This window comes from Crocodylus porosus, unplaced genomic scaffold (genome assembly GCF_001723895.1).
Source record: "Crocodylus porosus isolate Cpor-Errol unplaced genomic scaffold, CroPor_comp1, whole genome shotgun sequence".
NCBI classification, from domain to species: Eukaryota; Metazoa; Chordata; order Crocodylia; family Crocodylidae; genus Crocodylus; species Crocodylus porosus.
This window is the reverse complement of record NW_017728951.1, coordinates 37,294,904-37,311,143: the sequence shown is the minus strand read 5'-3', so window position 1 is coordinate 37,311,143 and position 16,240 is coordinate 37,294,904. Positions and strand designations below refer to the sequence as shown.

The window sequence follows — 16,240 nt, the reverse complement described above, 5'->3', positions numbered from 1 at the left end:
CATTGGGGTAAATGGAAGTGTACAACAGAATAAGGCTGGAAGGGTAAAAGGAGGAAAAGTGAATTCTAGGTACTCTGTGGCGGAGCAGAATCCTAGCATGGAATGAGGATAGGTCATCTCCTGATCCCTACAACAATGGATTAGAAAGACGTAAGAGCAACAGAGTAGGTGGCTTCTGGGAGGGAATTAGAGCTCCATGTGGGGTGGAGGGAGGAGGAGGTCAGAAGAGTTCACCCCACCTAAGTGATTCTTCCTACTTGCCGTAGTCCTCACTTCTTTTTCTAAATCCAGAAGCTGAGTGTGGCAAGGAGTGAGTCATTTTCCTTTTATAGCCCCTTAAAAACTAAATTTACCCAGAAATTAACCATTCTGGGGAATGTAAGTAGCCAGGCCTGATCTAACAGAGTATATATAAAGCGATCCAGACTGTTTGCTAGCAACTGGCCAATGACCAGTACTCAAATGCCTGAGCATTGTTGTGTAGTTGAAGTGCCATCACTTGAGATGCATAAAACACTGCTGGGCAGAACTCTAAAGGCTGTGGTACCTTGTAAAGGTGCCATGTCATTATTGCACTGGAGGATGTTCTCCATATTTCTAGCCTATCACTTGTTCTTCGGGTATGTTAGTTGTTGAGAGCTATGGGGCAACTTGCTTTCGGGCAGGAAGCTCTTATGGTATAAACTTTTGCAATTGCTGGAGGATGTCTGGACCTCTTGAGTGGAGATGGGGCTGGAATTTTTTGTTCTTTCTCAGTTCCTTTCAAGTGGTTTTCTTTCTCTGATCAATCCTGGCTGTTTAATTTTAGCTTGGTGCTTGGCTCTCGAGATCCTTCATGACAACAGCCGCTCCGCAGCAAATCCAGAGTTGGCTCTGTATGCAAGCTCCTGAGCTGGGACTATAGCAGTTTGCAAAGCTGTAGTAAGATTACTGAGTGAAGGATGGGAGAATGAGCTGGCCAGATGGGAGTACGTGGAAATTATGCCTGTTCCTATTCCCTTTAGACATGTTGGGTGCCCGTCTGGAGTCAGAAGGCAATGGGGCACTGTCCAATGAAGCCTGCCTCTGCTACATCTCATCAGGCAATGTGGAGAGGTTGGTGGACTGCTGGGTAAAATACCATGAGACTTCGTCACCCCTTGGTCTGCAGGTACAGGTTCTACAGTATGGACATGAGGCCACCATAAGCTAGTCTGCCATCCAGAATCTGTTTGCATGACCCCATAAAAGAGAGGGTGCACCTTTAACTCTAGTTTCACCAACTGTGCTGCTTCCAGTTGCAGAAGTTAATGTCTCCTAGACTAGTTTGTAGGTTTGCAGCTGACAGAGATTTGTGCTGTTAAGCTCCAACAACTTGTTTTGTTTAGATGACCTGGATCCTTCTGCGCCTCCTTGATCAGGACAGGGTCTGGTGCTGTAGAATTTGCATGGCTGTGTTTTGGTGGCGATAAGTTTATCTAGTACTCCTCACCCTGTTCTCTGAGCAGCTCTGCATTTCATCTTCTCAGCATACCTTGTGCAGTAGAGAGGACCTTACCCCTATCTACCCATGATGTCCTGAAGGACAGGAAGTCAGTGCCCGAGCTTCTTTAACCTGGGTCTTCCAAGTCCTAGCCCATTGTCCTAGTGCATTAAGCCATCCTTCCTACTGTGGCTAGGATGGTTACCTTTCAATGTGTCTTTGGGCTTTCACAGTGAGTGAGGCACCTCCTCTGGTAAGGCACTATCTGAGCCTTCAAGAGGCCGAGAAGCAATAATGTATAATACTCCTTACCTAAAAGGCCCCCAAACCTTCTCCCCCATCTTATTTTCCCACTGATAGTAAACAGCAGCTAAAAAGTGTCCTGAATGCCTCTTCTGGTTATGTTTTCAATTGGAGAAAAGCAACTTTCAGTGAAAACCAGAACTATACTTGTGCTTCCATGGACCCAGTCTTTATTTCCAGTGAACTGACTGAATATTTTAATAGCTGAAGCAGGCCAGTCTTTCGTTTGCTTTTGTGGTAGTGGCCTCCATCAGGAAGCCACCTTAGAACAGATTTTAACCTGTTTCCTCACGTAATTGTATCTTGGAAGCTGCCTATGGAATGTCTGTTGGAGAGGCTATTTTCAGGTTACAATGTCCTTGTTGCTATTTTGTGCTATTTTCTTACCATGAAACTTAACTTCTTGGTTTTGTTTTTTGGTTCTTGTCCCCACCCCCCTCCCCAACCAAGATGCTTTTGTTTCCAGCTCTGTGGGGAAGGCTCCTCAGTAATAGTCTTTGTTGTTGAATGAAGTCATTTCTGTTCATATCTGGCTTAGAGAAACTTTCCTTTTCTCCCTCATGCTGACTTCTGGGCAAAAACTGCTAGGCTGATTGTGTTTCTGACTAGGGAGGTTAGCATAGCAAATCTTGTTCTCAGTGATGAATTTGACAAGCATTTTCTCTTCATCCTGCCCCTTCAGGACCTGGTTGAGAAGGTGATGGTGCTCAGCAGGTCCATTGAGACTCTCCGTGGAATTGCAGGGCCTGCACCAGGATCTGTCGTAGCGGAGCAATTAACACAATATGCCAACCTCTTGGCATCACAGGGTTGCTTGGCAGCTGCAATGAGCTATCTTCCTAACAGCTCTGAGGTATGTGAAAAATGGATAGGATTTGAGGCGAGGGGTAGAAACTTGACAGTTGGGATCTGGTACTTCACTATAAATCAGGAGTCTAGATAGCCCAAATGGTAATGGAATCTGTCATTTCAGGGTGAAGTTTTTAGCTTTTCTAGAACACATAGCTTGCCTCGGTCGCTTGTGGCGTGTAGAGGAAGGGGCTGGAACTTTACTGTCTTGTGATCTACTGATCAGCAGTACAGTGTTATCAACAGCGTCTCAGGGGAAGATCCACTCATTTCTTGTCTAACTAAAAGCTAGTCGCTATGTTGAGACAAGCATAGAGATGTGAGGATGAAGGGCTGATCCGTTTTGTTGGAAGGGAGAATGTTAACAGTGGCCAACTTGTGGGGGGGAAAGGCTTGTTGAGGTATCAGAGAGCTCTGTCAATGGAGGTCATAGTGGTGTCCAGGATCCTGAGGCTTGTAGTTCCTCATAAGCCCTCTGGAGCCTTTGTTAGGTGCTGCATATTGATTACGAAGGCTTTCTGTCACTACCAGTGAATTCTACTTGGTGGACCATGGCATTTCTGAATCCTCTTCTAAATCTTTCTGAGGGTCTCAAATTATTCCTCTTGGCCTTATTGTTTCAGCTCCTGATCCAGCAGCTCCGAGACAGACTCTTTCATGCCCAGGGGGAGAGTGTGGGTGACCAGCAGCCTCCTCCTTTCCCCTATACACATGTCCACATAGGGGCAGTTCCATCTCCAACAGCCAAGAGCAGCTCTGTTCCTCAAGGCCCAGTTCACAAACCAGCTCCCAGACATCCAGAAAAGGTAAGCCCCAAACTCAAGTGACCACTACCTAGGCAGTAAAAGCTCTGGGAAAAGGGGGAGAGACATCTACAGAAGGCTGAAGTGGACAATAGATGCTTCTGAACATCATAAGGTTACTGGCTCTAGTAGCAGCAAGCTTGCAGTATAGCGTGCATTAGTCAAAAGTCAATTCCCATGATGAAATCAAGGGCTGATTGGCAGGTGAGTAAGAGAACAGTAGCACCTGAGCTCTTATCTAGTATCATTGCAGAAATACCCAAATCAACCTCTTTTCTAGGACAGGGAAGGTGGGGCTGATAGGCCTTACAGCATGTTGTGTTCATTTTATTGCAGCTTATCTACCAGTCATCATTCACCCCTCCAGCATCAGCTCCATCAATCCCTCCCCCCTTCACACCTCAGCCAGTCCCAGCAATGCCTGTGACTCCTCTCCCAGCTGGGCCGCCTCCTGCCAGCAGCAGTCCCTCCACCAACGTTTACTCCAGGCCAGGAGTCCGGTCTACATACCCACCATACACCTCAGGCTTGGCCCCAGCAACAGTTTCAGGACCTGGTGAGTAGTCTAAGGATGTAACCTATAAAAGCATCCTCAAATGAGGAACTCTGGCAGAGGCCCCCATTAAGTTTATAGGAGGAGTTGCTCATCAAGTGAGCATGCTTATGGTGGAGGGAAATCCCAGGCATAATTAGCCTGGTATTGTCTGGTGATGGGCAGGCTCCCCAGGGGAAGGCAAGAAGGAAGGGGACTGTGCTTACACAGTGAGATGAAGGGTGGGATGCACACATTCTACAGCTAATGCTCTTTGTCTTGGTTTCAGCACTGTCCCAACCTCAGCCGTTTAGCCTGCCAGGGCCCAGGCTTGCTGGACCACCTGCTTTTCCCAGTCAGCCTCCTATTTCAAGACAGTCTGTGCCCAGGGCATCCCCTGGTCTCCCACCCATTGGATCTGCCATCTTCACTCCAGCCTCAGTTCCTTCTCAGCATCCTGTGCAGCTTCCTGCAAGTTGTCCTCTGCCCACACCAGGCCCCCCTCCTGGAGCTTTCTCTCCAACCCCTTTCAACTGTTCTACAGGGATGGGTTATCCTCAAGGAGGCCCTGGGGCTCCATCCGCCAAGCCTCTTGCAGCTGCCAGCATCCCTCCACCTCCCACAGGTGAGTATTTTCCAGCACAATCACTTGAGGGCTGCCAATAAGACCCTATATTGGCTGCTTCCCCTTGACCATTTCTGGTGCCCATTATCATTCAGCTATCTGGAGTCCAGTTGCAGAGAAAGGAGGCATTGGGTGTAAAGGATGATATGGGCATAACAGTTTATGCAGTTCAGCAATGTACAGATGACTGAAGTTAGCTGTAGTGTGAGCAATGGGCAGTGAAATGGAACCTGTGTTGTATTTGTTCTGTTAAGCAAATCATGCACTTATCTAGGATGTGCATACATGGAGGGCACTGTACTTAATTAGAATGAGTCTTCTGAGGGTCACTCTGTTCCCACGAATCCCTCAATCAGTGCTGCCCATGTTGGGTTAATGAACTGGTTTCCTTAGGCCCAGTGTTCCTGAGATGCTGCCTGTTCATACCTGAGACCTGATGTTCTGGAAATGCTAGGAGTGTAATGAGTTTGTCTCCCTAAGGAAGAAGGCCCCTATTACTGGGAGTTCATGATTAAAAACTGCTTTCTACTGTGCTTCAGCTCTTGCTTCCCACTGCCAACAGGCTCTTGAGCTAGAAATCTGTTTCAGAACTTCCCAGGCTCTATGGATAAGATTCATAACTAACTGAGCCCTTCATGGCTGAAATACTGGTCTGAATCCAACCTAACTTGCTAGTGATGTGAAGTCATTGTCACCTTTTGGCCTACAAGGATGAGTTGGTGGCCTTGGTCTAAAATCCTGGCAGACAAGTATCCCCATTTCACAGTATGCCATCAAAGGTGGTGCTTGTTAGTCCTTAGCTTTATAGAAATTATCCAGTTCGTGGAGATTCCTTTGCAAATGCAGTCCTGGTAGGTCATGGCTGACTGCTATACTGTAGAGAAGGTGGATGCACCTATAGTCCAGTGCTTCTCAAACCAAATTTACTCTGAAAACAAAGGAATCACTTTAAGTGTTGACTGAAACAGACAAATATAGCCATGTGCAACTATGTGAAGGCTGGGCTTATACCCTTGACTGCCTAGGTCAGGCTAGACTGAGCCATCTGAAATCATCTGGACTCGATGATCTCCCGAGGTCCCTTCCAGCCCCAGTGTCTATGAAATCTATGAAAATCTGTGTATGCCATTGCAGTGTTACTGGTGAAGTCAAAGAAGCTGGTGATAGTGACTCTGACTACAACCTGCCTTGATTTTCAGGTTTCTTCCCCTGGCTAGATCCCTACTTGGATCATGCAGGTAGTACAAAGAGCAGCTGCTGTACTGGTGCTGCTTTGAGTGAAACATGATATATCTAGATATGTGTGTGTGGTGTGTGTGTGTGCATGTGTGCACGCACGCGCTTGTTGCTGTTTGTTGTGTTCCTTTTACGTCCAGGAACTTGTAAATGTGCTTTTCCAGGAGCTGAGGCATAGCAATGCAAATACTTGCCCCCACTGGGGACTGGTAAACTGGAGCGTTCATTGGGATGACTGTGAGGTTTCAGTCCTAATGCAGCTGCTGATGAGCCCTGGAGGGTTTGGAACATTCTGGCTGTGTCTCATTTCACCACCCTGGCATCTGTTTGGCCAGTACAATTGGGAAGCAGCCGCTTCTCCTTCAAAGCTGATGTCAGCATCCTTCTTTGGGTCAGAAACCCTGGAACACACCTAGTGGATTGATATTCCCAACTTGTTCTCCCTTCATCTGACCTAAGGCTTTTTGCAGGCCTAGTCTTGCCTTGGCTGGGGTACATCAGTGTGGCCACTGAGGTGGGGATATGTACTGGAAAGCCCTTGTGGTTGTAGCTTCTAGTTGCTGGCAAGCTCCCCTGCTACCAGCCAATGGATGGGTGTTACAGGGAATGGCACAGAGGGGGGGTAGGTTCCTCTACCTGCTTTGAGAGCAGGGCCTGGATTTTGATCCCAGACAGTCTGCTGGCGAGAAGTCGGACAGTGCCAGAGATACCACTTTGTGCTGGTCTCTATATTTGAAGTTTCCTAAGGGGGAGAATGCAGCTCTTCTGTCTTCACTCATGGGAGAGAAAAGATCTGTGTTGTTGAGGGTCTCTTATACACAGTGGCTTCTGCTTGCACTAAATCCCTTCTGCCAGTCTCTGAAGCTCAACAGCATAGATGCTGACTATTATTTTTGCCGGGGGGTGTCTAAGATGATGGACATATGGAAAGTTTTATGCATTTCAGGGGACAGCCCTCTTCCTGAGGGGAGCCAGGGCCCTCAGGGCCCCCCCATACTCAACAGCTCTGCTGAGCAGTGTGAGTTTTGGCCTGTCTAGGAACCCCAGCATTTGTGTGGAATGGAAGCTGAGTAGTTTGGGGCAGTACTATGTGTGCAGAGGCTTTCTAGTCTGTCCCTTTGGCAAAGGCACAGAGAACTCCAGTGACTTCCTGTGAAAAACAGCTTGATTCCAGCAGGGAGTTTGTGATCTGTTTCCTTTGAGATGCTCCCTCTGCCTGGCAACTCTGGTATTTGGGCTGAAGGGGGCATGCATCAGGTCCAGAATTATACTTGCTTCCCTGGGCAAACGGTTAACTCCTGTTAACATTAATGGGAATAGGACACATACAGATCAGCCCAGGCTTTCTTAAGAGTCTTTTCCTGATTTCTGTGGTTGGGATTATTTATTGCTGCCTTCCTTTTTTTCATAGATCTATTTTAAAAGTATTTTTTAAGGTGAGAAGGAATCATTGGGGCATGCCAGGGAGAGATACCCCCAGCAATCCTGAATCCTGCCCAGTGGCTTGTGCTTGAGAGACCCGGCCAGTCGTTTGGAGGTATCTTAGTTGCTGTCAGAGCAGCTCAGCAACAGGCGGAGGGGTCTTGCACGCATCAGTGTGTGTGCCTCACAAATTAGAGGGTCCTCATCCTGGGCACTTTTTAGTTTTTCCAAAGCAGCTGGAGCAAAAGTAAGGCAACCAGGGTATCATCCTGTCGTCATCTCCACCTCCCCCACACATGCATGGTTGCCAAATGGAGGGGTATTCAGGTGGGGACTGAGTTACATAGGCCTAAATCCCTGGAGCAATGCCAGAGCCTGCTAGACCACTGAAATAGCACAGTTCTAGGACACAGCCTCTTGAGGGCTGTGCATAATTACTGACTTAATTAAGCCCTTAAGAGAGTGATCATTGCAGACACATGGGAGAGAAGGCTGCAGAAGTATTTAGCTGGTGTAGTAATAAAGATCATTAAAATAATAATCACCTTTGTGTCCTTCTCCCATGGCTTGTGTGAATAAATACTAGCCTATGACAGTTCAGGTTCAGTCATTCAGTCCTCGGTTCTTTTAAGACTCCAGCAGGCCTTAGACTATCACAGTGTAAAATAATGCTGCACTTGCACTATCTTTTCCACCTGGCAAGGCTAAGTTAAGGGTGGTGCTGCTGTGACCTATGTTATAATAGTGCCAGGGGGCTCCAGTCAGGCACTGTGTGATAGTGTCCAAGAACAGCCTTAGCCTCCAAAAAATTATAAAGTGAAAACTATCTTCTGGTTGTCATCCAGGAAACCTTTTACCCAAGGGGTGGTTGGGAACCTATTATCAGTAGGAGAAAGTTTCATTCCCTGGTATCTGCCTCCCACCCAGCTTCCTGTATTCCTCAGTGCTATGGACTGCCTGTGTGAGGCACTCCTTTCAGGGATGGGGAGAATCCCTGTCTCCTGGAGCCATGTAGCTTTGGCTTATAAAGCAGAACAGTCCTTTCTCTAATTGTGTGGGAAGCCTGAGCCCCTGAGTTCTTGGAAGCCCTACACGATATGTGGCTTGAGTTCAGCCATAGAATTCATCACCCAGTGCAGAACTTGGGAAGCTACAGACAATTGCAGAAGTGCTTTGCTTGCACCAGTAGCATCAAACTTAGTATCCCTTAAACAGAGGCAACCCACAGCTTGTGCATGTGCTTCCTGTGCCAGACAGTGTAATTCCAGAAGGAAAGGAATACACCTTGGGGAGGTGGGTTCTCAGACCACCACCCCTGGAATGAAAGCTAGTCAAAAAGCCTTTCCATGAAATGTTGAGAAACAAGCCATGGAAGTTGGGAGGGGAAGGTGGTTCAGCACTGGGGACTTTCCAGCTTCCTGAATGGTCTGTATAATGAAAGGAGTTGAGAACCACCACATTGGACTTCTTATATGGATTTCATGCCCGTGTCTTATTCTTTGTCTCCAGCTCAGGAATCTTGGAATGATCCTTCTGCACTAAGAGGAGGCCTTCAGAAGAAAAAGGTAACAGCTTAGTCAAGGTATCTGCTAGAGTGGTGATTCTTAACCAGGATACTGCTGTTGTAGGCTCCCCACAGGCAGTACCCTAGCAAACCCCCATACTCTCCCTTCTGCTGGACAAAGCTGCAACTCGAGTAGCTTTGAGCTTTTCTTCAGCCAGTTAGTCCTCCTATGTGATTCTTTGCTATGGCTCCTCCAAAAGGACCAGCCAGGTGAGGTCCACTGCAGCAAACCATGTCTCCACTATTTCCATTGTTGCCTCCTACTGGCAGATGTAGTAAAGAGCTCCCCCCACCCACCCATCCCCCTGTCTCTTTCCCCTTCTGCTTTCTGTTTTAGCTTGGAGTAGACTCCTGGCAGGGTTGCTGGGAGCCTGCTCTAGGCCGTGCTCACTACTGCTGGATTAGTTTCTCGTTAAAGCCTTCTCCTTTTGATCCAGCCTAGTTGGAGAAAATCTGTTTGGAGACTCTGGCTTAGCAGAGGCCGAGTGAAGTGTTTTCAGGAGGCTCTTCTCTCCCCCACCAACCTCCCTTGTCAGGAAAAGTCCCACGACACTTGTTCTGTCAGGCACTTTCCTGCTGCTAATCTCTGCATTCATGACTCATGCCACCGCGGACCCGAGGCAGCTTTCTGAGGGGCAACACTTACTGGTGCAGCACAGCTGTTTGATTGAGCAATTTTGGCAAGTCCAAGAGGATTTGTCCCGGTGGCCTTGGGTGCTGGGTGTAGGCACTGGGACGTGCCAGGAGTACCTCATGCTCTGATCCGCTGGGTGGAAGTAGGTGAGAGGTGTTATACGGCCCAACTTGGGGATCGTTCTGGAAACTCTCCAGTTAAAATGAATGCCGGAAAAGGATGTTGATGAGTTTGGCAGGAGGAAATTGCAACCAACTGCTGGGCCTCTAGGCATGGAGTTTTTACAGCATTGAATTTTCTCTCCCTGTATCTTTCTTTTCACCGTTAGTTGCCAGAGAAGTTCACTCCACCAGCTCCCATCACAGCTCCAGTAATGAACCTCCCTGCTGAGCCACGAGTGCTCCAGCCCCAGAACCCCAGATCCCGGGAGTCAGGCCAGGCACCCCCAGGAGCACCCAAAGAAGGCAGCATGCAGGTAACCCAAGGCATTCTTCTCCTGCCAGACTCCACACTGGGGTTTGGAGATCCTTATCCTTTGGGGATTTCTGGGCCCCTAGCTGCCTCTCCTCTCTCAAAGCTCTCTCTAGAGCTCAGGTAGAATATGGCAGCCTCGTGGCAAACTGCTGAGTGGGTAGGAAGCAGTGACCCTGACCAGAATCAAGCTACCCCAGAGGCCAACAGCCTCACTGGGGCTTTGAATCCAAAAAAAGCTCAGAGGTGATGGGCTACTAATGCTTTCAAGTTGTTCTCACATATTGCCAGAGGAACCAGTGTGCCCCTTGTTTTTCACTTCCCCCAGCTGAGTGGAGGACTTGTCTGTCCTCAGCTTGTGCACTCCCACTGCTTCTTGCTTCCAGTTTCACCAGCTGCCTGTGGAAAGGATCGAGAGAAAAGAGGTGCCCCCAGAGCACCAGGGGCTGAAAACCACCTTTGAAGGACTGGTACAGCGCTGCTCTGCAGTTGCCACAGACCCTGTGAGTTGAGTTTACAGCTGCTTCCCCTCTTCCCTTCCCCTGTCCCTCAGTAGGTGCTGTAGATAAGGAAAGGGTTGGGGTGGTATGGGATCTCTTTCCAGCTCTGCCATTGTCTTCTCTGTCCCTGTAGATTAGTATCTGGCTCTCTTCTCTTGAAAGTTTCAACATGGCTGTCAGCCTTGTGCTTTAGAGATTCATTCTCTTAAGTCGTCTCTCCTGCATCCCATTGTCATTCTGAAGGGCACTTGGCCCTGCCCCTTGCTGTCTGTCTTGAAAAAAAGGAAAAAGCCAAGCACTGTCAGCAGGTCTGACAGGGGAAAGCTTGTGCAGAGCAGATATCCCCACCACCTAGGCAAGGGGCGGGCAATTATTTCAGGCAGAAGACTGCTTACTGAGTTTGGACAAGCTGTCAAGGGCTGCATGAGTAGCCCCGCCCTTTAACAGGTGCCCCACCCCCTGGTTGCCATCTTGTGACCAGAAGTCCTGCCTCCTAACCCCTGACCTTTGCCACCAGAAGTCCCTCCCCTTACCCTGAGAAGTACTCCTTTCAGCCAGGGGCTTTGCCATCTCGGAACCAGAAAAATATCAAATTTATATTCTAAAAGAAAACATCTACAGCGTTCATTAATTTGATTTCAAAATTGATTTTGTCCTGATTTACATGTGTTTGTGTAGTGTACATAAAGATGATTGCACAATAGCTTAAAATGAAGCCTTGATCTTGTATATTGTTGGGAGGCGAGTATAGGTTTGTGGGGAACTGTGGGTGTGGGGGGGCAAGGGAACATGTGGGTGTGCGTGTGGATATGTGGTGTGTGGGTGGGTATGGAGTTTGTGGGGAGCTGTGTTGGGGGAGAGTGGCTGGGGTGTGTGAGGAGGTATGGGGATCTGCGTGTATGGCAGTGCAAGGTGAAGTATGATGCATGCATATGGGTGGGGTGTGCATGTAAGACTCACCCTATGAGAACACATACACTCTGCCCCTGCCTACACACACATCCCTCCTGCTCCTGGCCCCAGGGTACCAGTATGGCCTGTGCTGCCCAGTCCTGTGATGCAGCCTGGGTCCACATGGTGCTGGAGCAGTGTGGGGGCAGGAAGTCAGGGAAATCACTGGAGGTGGGGTAGGGCTGGGCTTCTTGGTCCTGCTGGCTCCCCCTGGGTCCTACTGCCCCTGGGTCCTGGCATCTTTAACAAGCAGCCAGGAACAAATCGATATTAATTTACTAATTTTTTGGGGCCCTGTGGGCCAGATAGAATAGCCTGGTGGGCTGGATTTGGCCTACCCCTTACCTAGGCCATGACTGGGGGCTGTTTTGTTTCCCTCACAGCTTTCCAGAGTGAGAGAAGGGGTCAGAACAGGATGGGGCTAGATCTTCTACTCAAGAAGCCCAAAAAGGGCAGTTCTTGGACTAGTAAGGCTGAGATGGCATCTGGGCATGGGCAGACAGAGACTGATCCTGGTATAGAAAACCAATGTAAATCTCAGATGTCAATTATTCTGGGATCAGGAATAGGCATGCAGCTGTCCCAAGGTAGCAGTAGGTGGCTAATACAGTATCTTACCACAAGGCATCAGAGAAGTAGGAAATGACTTGTTTGTCTTTAGCAAACAGCTCTCCCACAGTGGGCATGGACAGATGGTACTTAAACCAGGTTAATTAGTACTAGTAGAGTTTTCCCCCTGATTCAGGAGTAGTTCTCCACTGGAGTAGGTAAAGTACCCCAGTCCTTGTCAACTATTTGCTACTGTTTTACACTGGTGTAAGCTTGGTTGTCCAAGCTGTTTGCCACTCCAGCCTTACAGTCAGCCCTGTTGGATGATTTCTTGAGCTTCTCAGACAGCTCTGGCCTGTGTAGCCTGGGATGTGATGCTTGCATTGCAGAGGGCGTTGAAATGCAGAGGTGCAAGCCAGTCAGCTCAGGCATTTGTCATGGAGAAGGCAGAGTCTTTGGCAGGTGGTATCAAATGGAGAGGAGTGTACATAGTGTGATACCATCCAAGCCACAACTGTTTCTAGTAGAGTTTGAGATGCAGTCCCTCTGTAAGGCAGCCTGGGGAGAGGAAAACATTGGGGTGAGATGTGGCACCGTGAATCTAGTGGGGCCTTGAACCCTGCCAAAGCCAATGATGACTATTTCTTTGCTTCAGAAAACCAAAAGGAAGCTGGAGGATGCAATGCAGCGGTTGGAGTGTTTGTATGAGAAACTCCGAGAGCAGGCGGTAAGCAGTCAAGCCCCCAGCCCTGATGCTGAGCAGGGTCCAGGCCCTTCCCCACACCAAATGTGCTTGTGCTTGCATTGTCCACTGCACAGAGGTGTGCCCTCTGAAGAGCTGGGAGGTGATGACCCTCTTAGGAGCCATGACCCTTAACTCTCTTTCATCCCATCTCTGAAACCAAATTCATGTGTCCCCTTCCTCCAACACCATACCCACTTGTATCAAGTCTGGTATACAGTCTGGTACATGTGACCCATGAGTTGGTATCTGTTGGTGGGGCAAGATGGTCATTACTACATGGGGTGAGTTTAGTTTCCTATGGTCTCTTTCCTCTAGAATATATTAACCTAGAGGTTCCCAGGATGAGGTTGGTGAGGCCGTGGATGTAGTGGAAAGTAAGCAGCTGCCCCCACATGCCTTTATATAATTTTCTGTTCAGTGTGATGGTAAAAGTGAATGGTGGTCCCCAGGATGGTTTGGGACTGATCTTGGTCCAGAGTGTTGGAGATCCTGTAGCATTAACTCCTCAGTTAATAAGCCAGTGTCACTGGTTTTACCCATCTTATTGGACAGGACCTAGATTTTTTTTCCCTGTTAACTCAGCAGGGAGAGTTAATTTTACTCCTTGCTGCTGCCATGTGGATGAAGTTCCCCAGTGTCTTCTGAAGAGGCTGGGGAAGAACCTTCAGGCTCCACCACAGAGCAAAGCCTTTCTCCAACTGGAGGTGCTTGTCAGATGCTTTGGTTACTGTGGGTCGGGGAGGGAGCACAAACCAGGAGTAGAGGGAGCTAGTGTTAGTCTGAGCCTGCTGACAGTGTCTGTTTCCTCTCCTCCAGCTCTCCCCACACATCCTGATGGGGCTTCATGACATAGCTTGCTGTGTGGAGGCACGGAACTACCAGCAGGGCCTTGCAGTCCACACCCAGGTGGTGAGCAGCAGCAGCTTCAGTGAGGTGTCCGGTTTTATGCCCATCCTGAAGGTTCTCATGACCATCGCCAGCAAGCTGAATGTGTAAAACCCAGCCAGGAGCTATGATGGGCTGTCATCATGGAGGCCACACTAGGTGTAATCTCCCAGCTGTCCTGCTGATCTGTGTACAGGGTTGTGGACTCACCCGCAAGCTGCAGTTCATGAGGAGCTTGTCTGTGACAGTACCAGGGCCATGATAGGCCTGTATAGCTGGTCTCTTTCTCTCTGTCTTCTTCCCCCACTCCCCAACATCTGCTTATCTTGGTGCTCTTCCTGGTCTATATCTTGATTTCAAGTCACCAAGGTTACACTGAGAACCTTTTCAAGCAGCTCTGAGCCTCCTGCTTCTCTCCTCACCCCTAGTACAGAGATGAGACTCTTTGTAGGGCAGAAGCTATTGCTGCAGGTGCTTTTCAGTCGGAGACTGCTATATGGGACAGGTACCTGCACAGGCTAAGGATTCTCCCCTCCTGCTCTGGGTATAGACATCCCTTTGGTGGTAGGGAAGTGACACACACAACCACACCTTTGCTTCCTGAGCTGAAGACCCAGGGCCTGTATTCTGTCTCATCTCATGCTGCCTGTGCTACCACTCCTCAGACTCACTGCCCCCCCCCCCACTTGCTCTCCTGTCCCAAAAGCTTTCTCTTTTCCCTGGTCCTTTGCCACTATGAGATGGTTCAACAGGAGATGATGCCAGGCCATTCTGAGTTGGCTCTGCCTTTGCTTCCTCTTCCTGTGCAAAATGTGGTTCTTGTTTCCATGGCTGAGGCAACACAAGCCCTTATGCCTCATGTCAAGGGTTGTTCATGGCTCTCCCCTCATCTTGGGATGACTGTATCCCTGAGAGTGGGCAGCTACATGTTCGATGCACATACTCCCTTCCAGAGCGTTGTGGCATGATGCATTTGACCCTGAAACTAAACTGTCTTGGCACATGGCACCGTGTGCCAAGTAGCACCACTGGCTTGTCAGTAGCCATGGTCTGAAAGCCCCTTGGCTGGGATTTCAAACCTGATTTGGGGATTTGGACACCATGGCTGGTGTCAATCCCATAGCCTGATCTGAGTAACTTGCGCCTCATTCTAGGACCCTCTGTTCCAAGCTAAGGGTAAAGGGAGGGTGGGTGGAGCACTGCAGGTCTGTTCCCACTAAGTCCTGGAGATGTTCCTACGTAGTACCGCAAGGCCTGTTGGCACAGCAGAGAGTGGGCACCTGCTTCAGGGAATGGTTCCATCTGCTCCAGAGCCCGTGACCAGGCTGCTTTGAGGGTACTCGGGGAACAGTGAAGCATTTGGAGCTGGTGTGTGGAGGACACATTGGATTCCAGGGCACACATCTGCCCATTTCATGCTGACGTTTGTTTGGGTCTAGGAGCTTCCTCCCACCCACCATCTCTGTGCAGGTGACTTCATTATGAAATGTCCTCCCCTACTCGCAGTTTGTCCTTCAGCACTGTGTGAATTCTCAGCTCAAGCAGTATAACCCCCTAGGCAGGCCTGCCCCAGCAGAGGGAAATCTCCTACCTTCTTGCCTGCCATTTGGACTCAGAGGGCCTCCTGCCTTCTCTGGTCAGGATGCACATTGTGATGCTGTCTGGGTGCAAAGCTGCTCCTGCTGAATCAGCGTGATCTGCCTTGAGACTTGGAAAGGGGTCTCCCTGCCCCCTCCCCCACCTCTCTCATGTCAGCACAAAGTGCCTCGTTGCTGCCATCTTCTGATGTTTCTATTGCTGCGGTTTGATGCACTGACATACTAATGAATGGTGAAATAAAGCTGCTTTTTGTGAAACCTGTGTCTTCATTCTCAGGCCAGGCTGCCACAGCTTGGATTACCTCACCTCGCCCCTGATACAGAGAAATCCTATTTGTGGCAGCTGCAACTTACCCTGGGATAAGGTGCTGTGCTTCCTTGGGATATATTGCCATCTTCAGGGCCAAAGGATAGATACTGACTCCATGTGGGTGCTGATTCTGGTACAGAACACTAGCAATTCAAACAGCCCTCTGCTCCAGATGTTTTGCACTGACACATGGACTTGGCCCTAGTGTGAACTCAGGGTTTTCTCAGTTACAAACTGCTTGGAGCTATAGAATGGAGAATGGTCCTTCTCCTGAGCACTCCCTTGTATTAAAGCAGATATCTGCCCTGGGTGGCTGAGTGTCTGTGGCAGTCTTTGGAATGGAGAGTGGTCTTAGGGATTTTGCTCTTGAAATGAACATTCAGAGCTGTAGTAATAGCTGAGTGTGAGTTCTTGGGCACAGTCCTCAGCTGGTGGAGGATCCTCCAACTCTCAGTACATTCAAATCAGTGATACCATAAAAATGGCTTGAGCATCTGGCCCCTTGTTTCTGCTAAAGTAAGCAAGGTTGCTTTGGGCAGGGCAGTTCCTTTTATGCTTCAGAACAGGGCTGTCTGACTTGTAAGTGTCTGGGTGCTGCAACTCTAACCCAGGCCCCGTGCTCAGCTCCCCAGCCACAGGTTCTTGCTGTGTGATATGGCTGTGCTGTGCCAGGCTGCCCACCCTCAGGATGGGGCAGAAAATAGAAGCTGGAGGAGTGAGGGGCAGCCTGGAGACCCATTCATGCTCTCTCCCTGTGAGGCCCCACTCACTGGGGGTCTGTCCCCCTGTGGCTGTGTTTTG

At 49.2% G+C, this 16,240-nt stretch overlaps 1 protein-coding gene across 2 annotated transcripts in view; it reads left to right on the top strand.

Annotated features, from left to right (window-relative positions):
* SEC31B (SEC31 homolog B, COPII coat complex component) overlaps positions 1-15,387 on the top strand; it is a 64,513-nt gene extending 49,126 nt beyond the window's left edge. For both annotated transcript variants that reach the window (XM_019556042.1, XM_019556043.1), the window contains exons 17-26: positions 1,005-1,150; positions 2,448-2,618; positions 3,238-3,420; positions 3,754-3,973; positions 4,239-4,574; positions 8,742-8,797; positions 9,759-9,905; positions 10,288-10,404; positions 12,557-12,628; positions 13,463-15,387. In XM_019556042.1, coding sequence (XP_019411587.1) covers positions 1,005-1,150; positions 2,448-2,618; positions 3,238-3,420; positions 3,754-3,973; positions 4,239-4,574; positions 8,742-8,797; positions 9,759-9,905; positions 10,288-10,404; positions 12,557-12,628; positions 13,463-13,642 — 1,628 coding nt within the window. In that variant the 3' untranslated portion in view covers positions 13,643-15,387. The remainder of the gene's footprint in view (positions 1-1,004; positions 1,151-2,447; positions 2,619-3,237; positions 3,421-3,753; positions 3,974-4,238; positions 4,575-8,741; positions 8,798-9,758; positions 9,906-10,287; positions 10,405-12,556; positions 12,629-13,462) is intronic.
* The last annotated feature ends 853 nt before the right edge of the window (positions 15,388-16,240 follow it).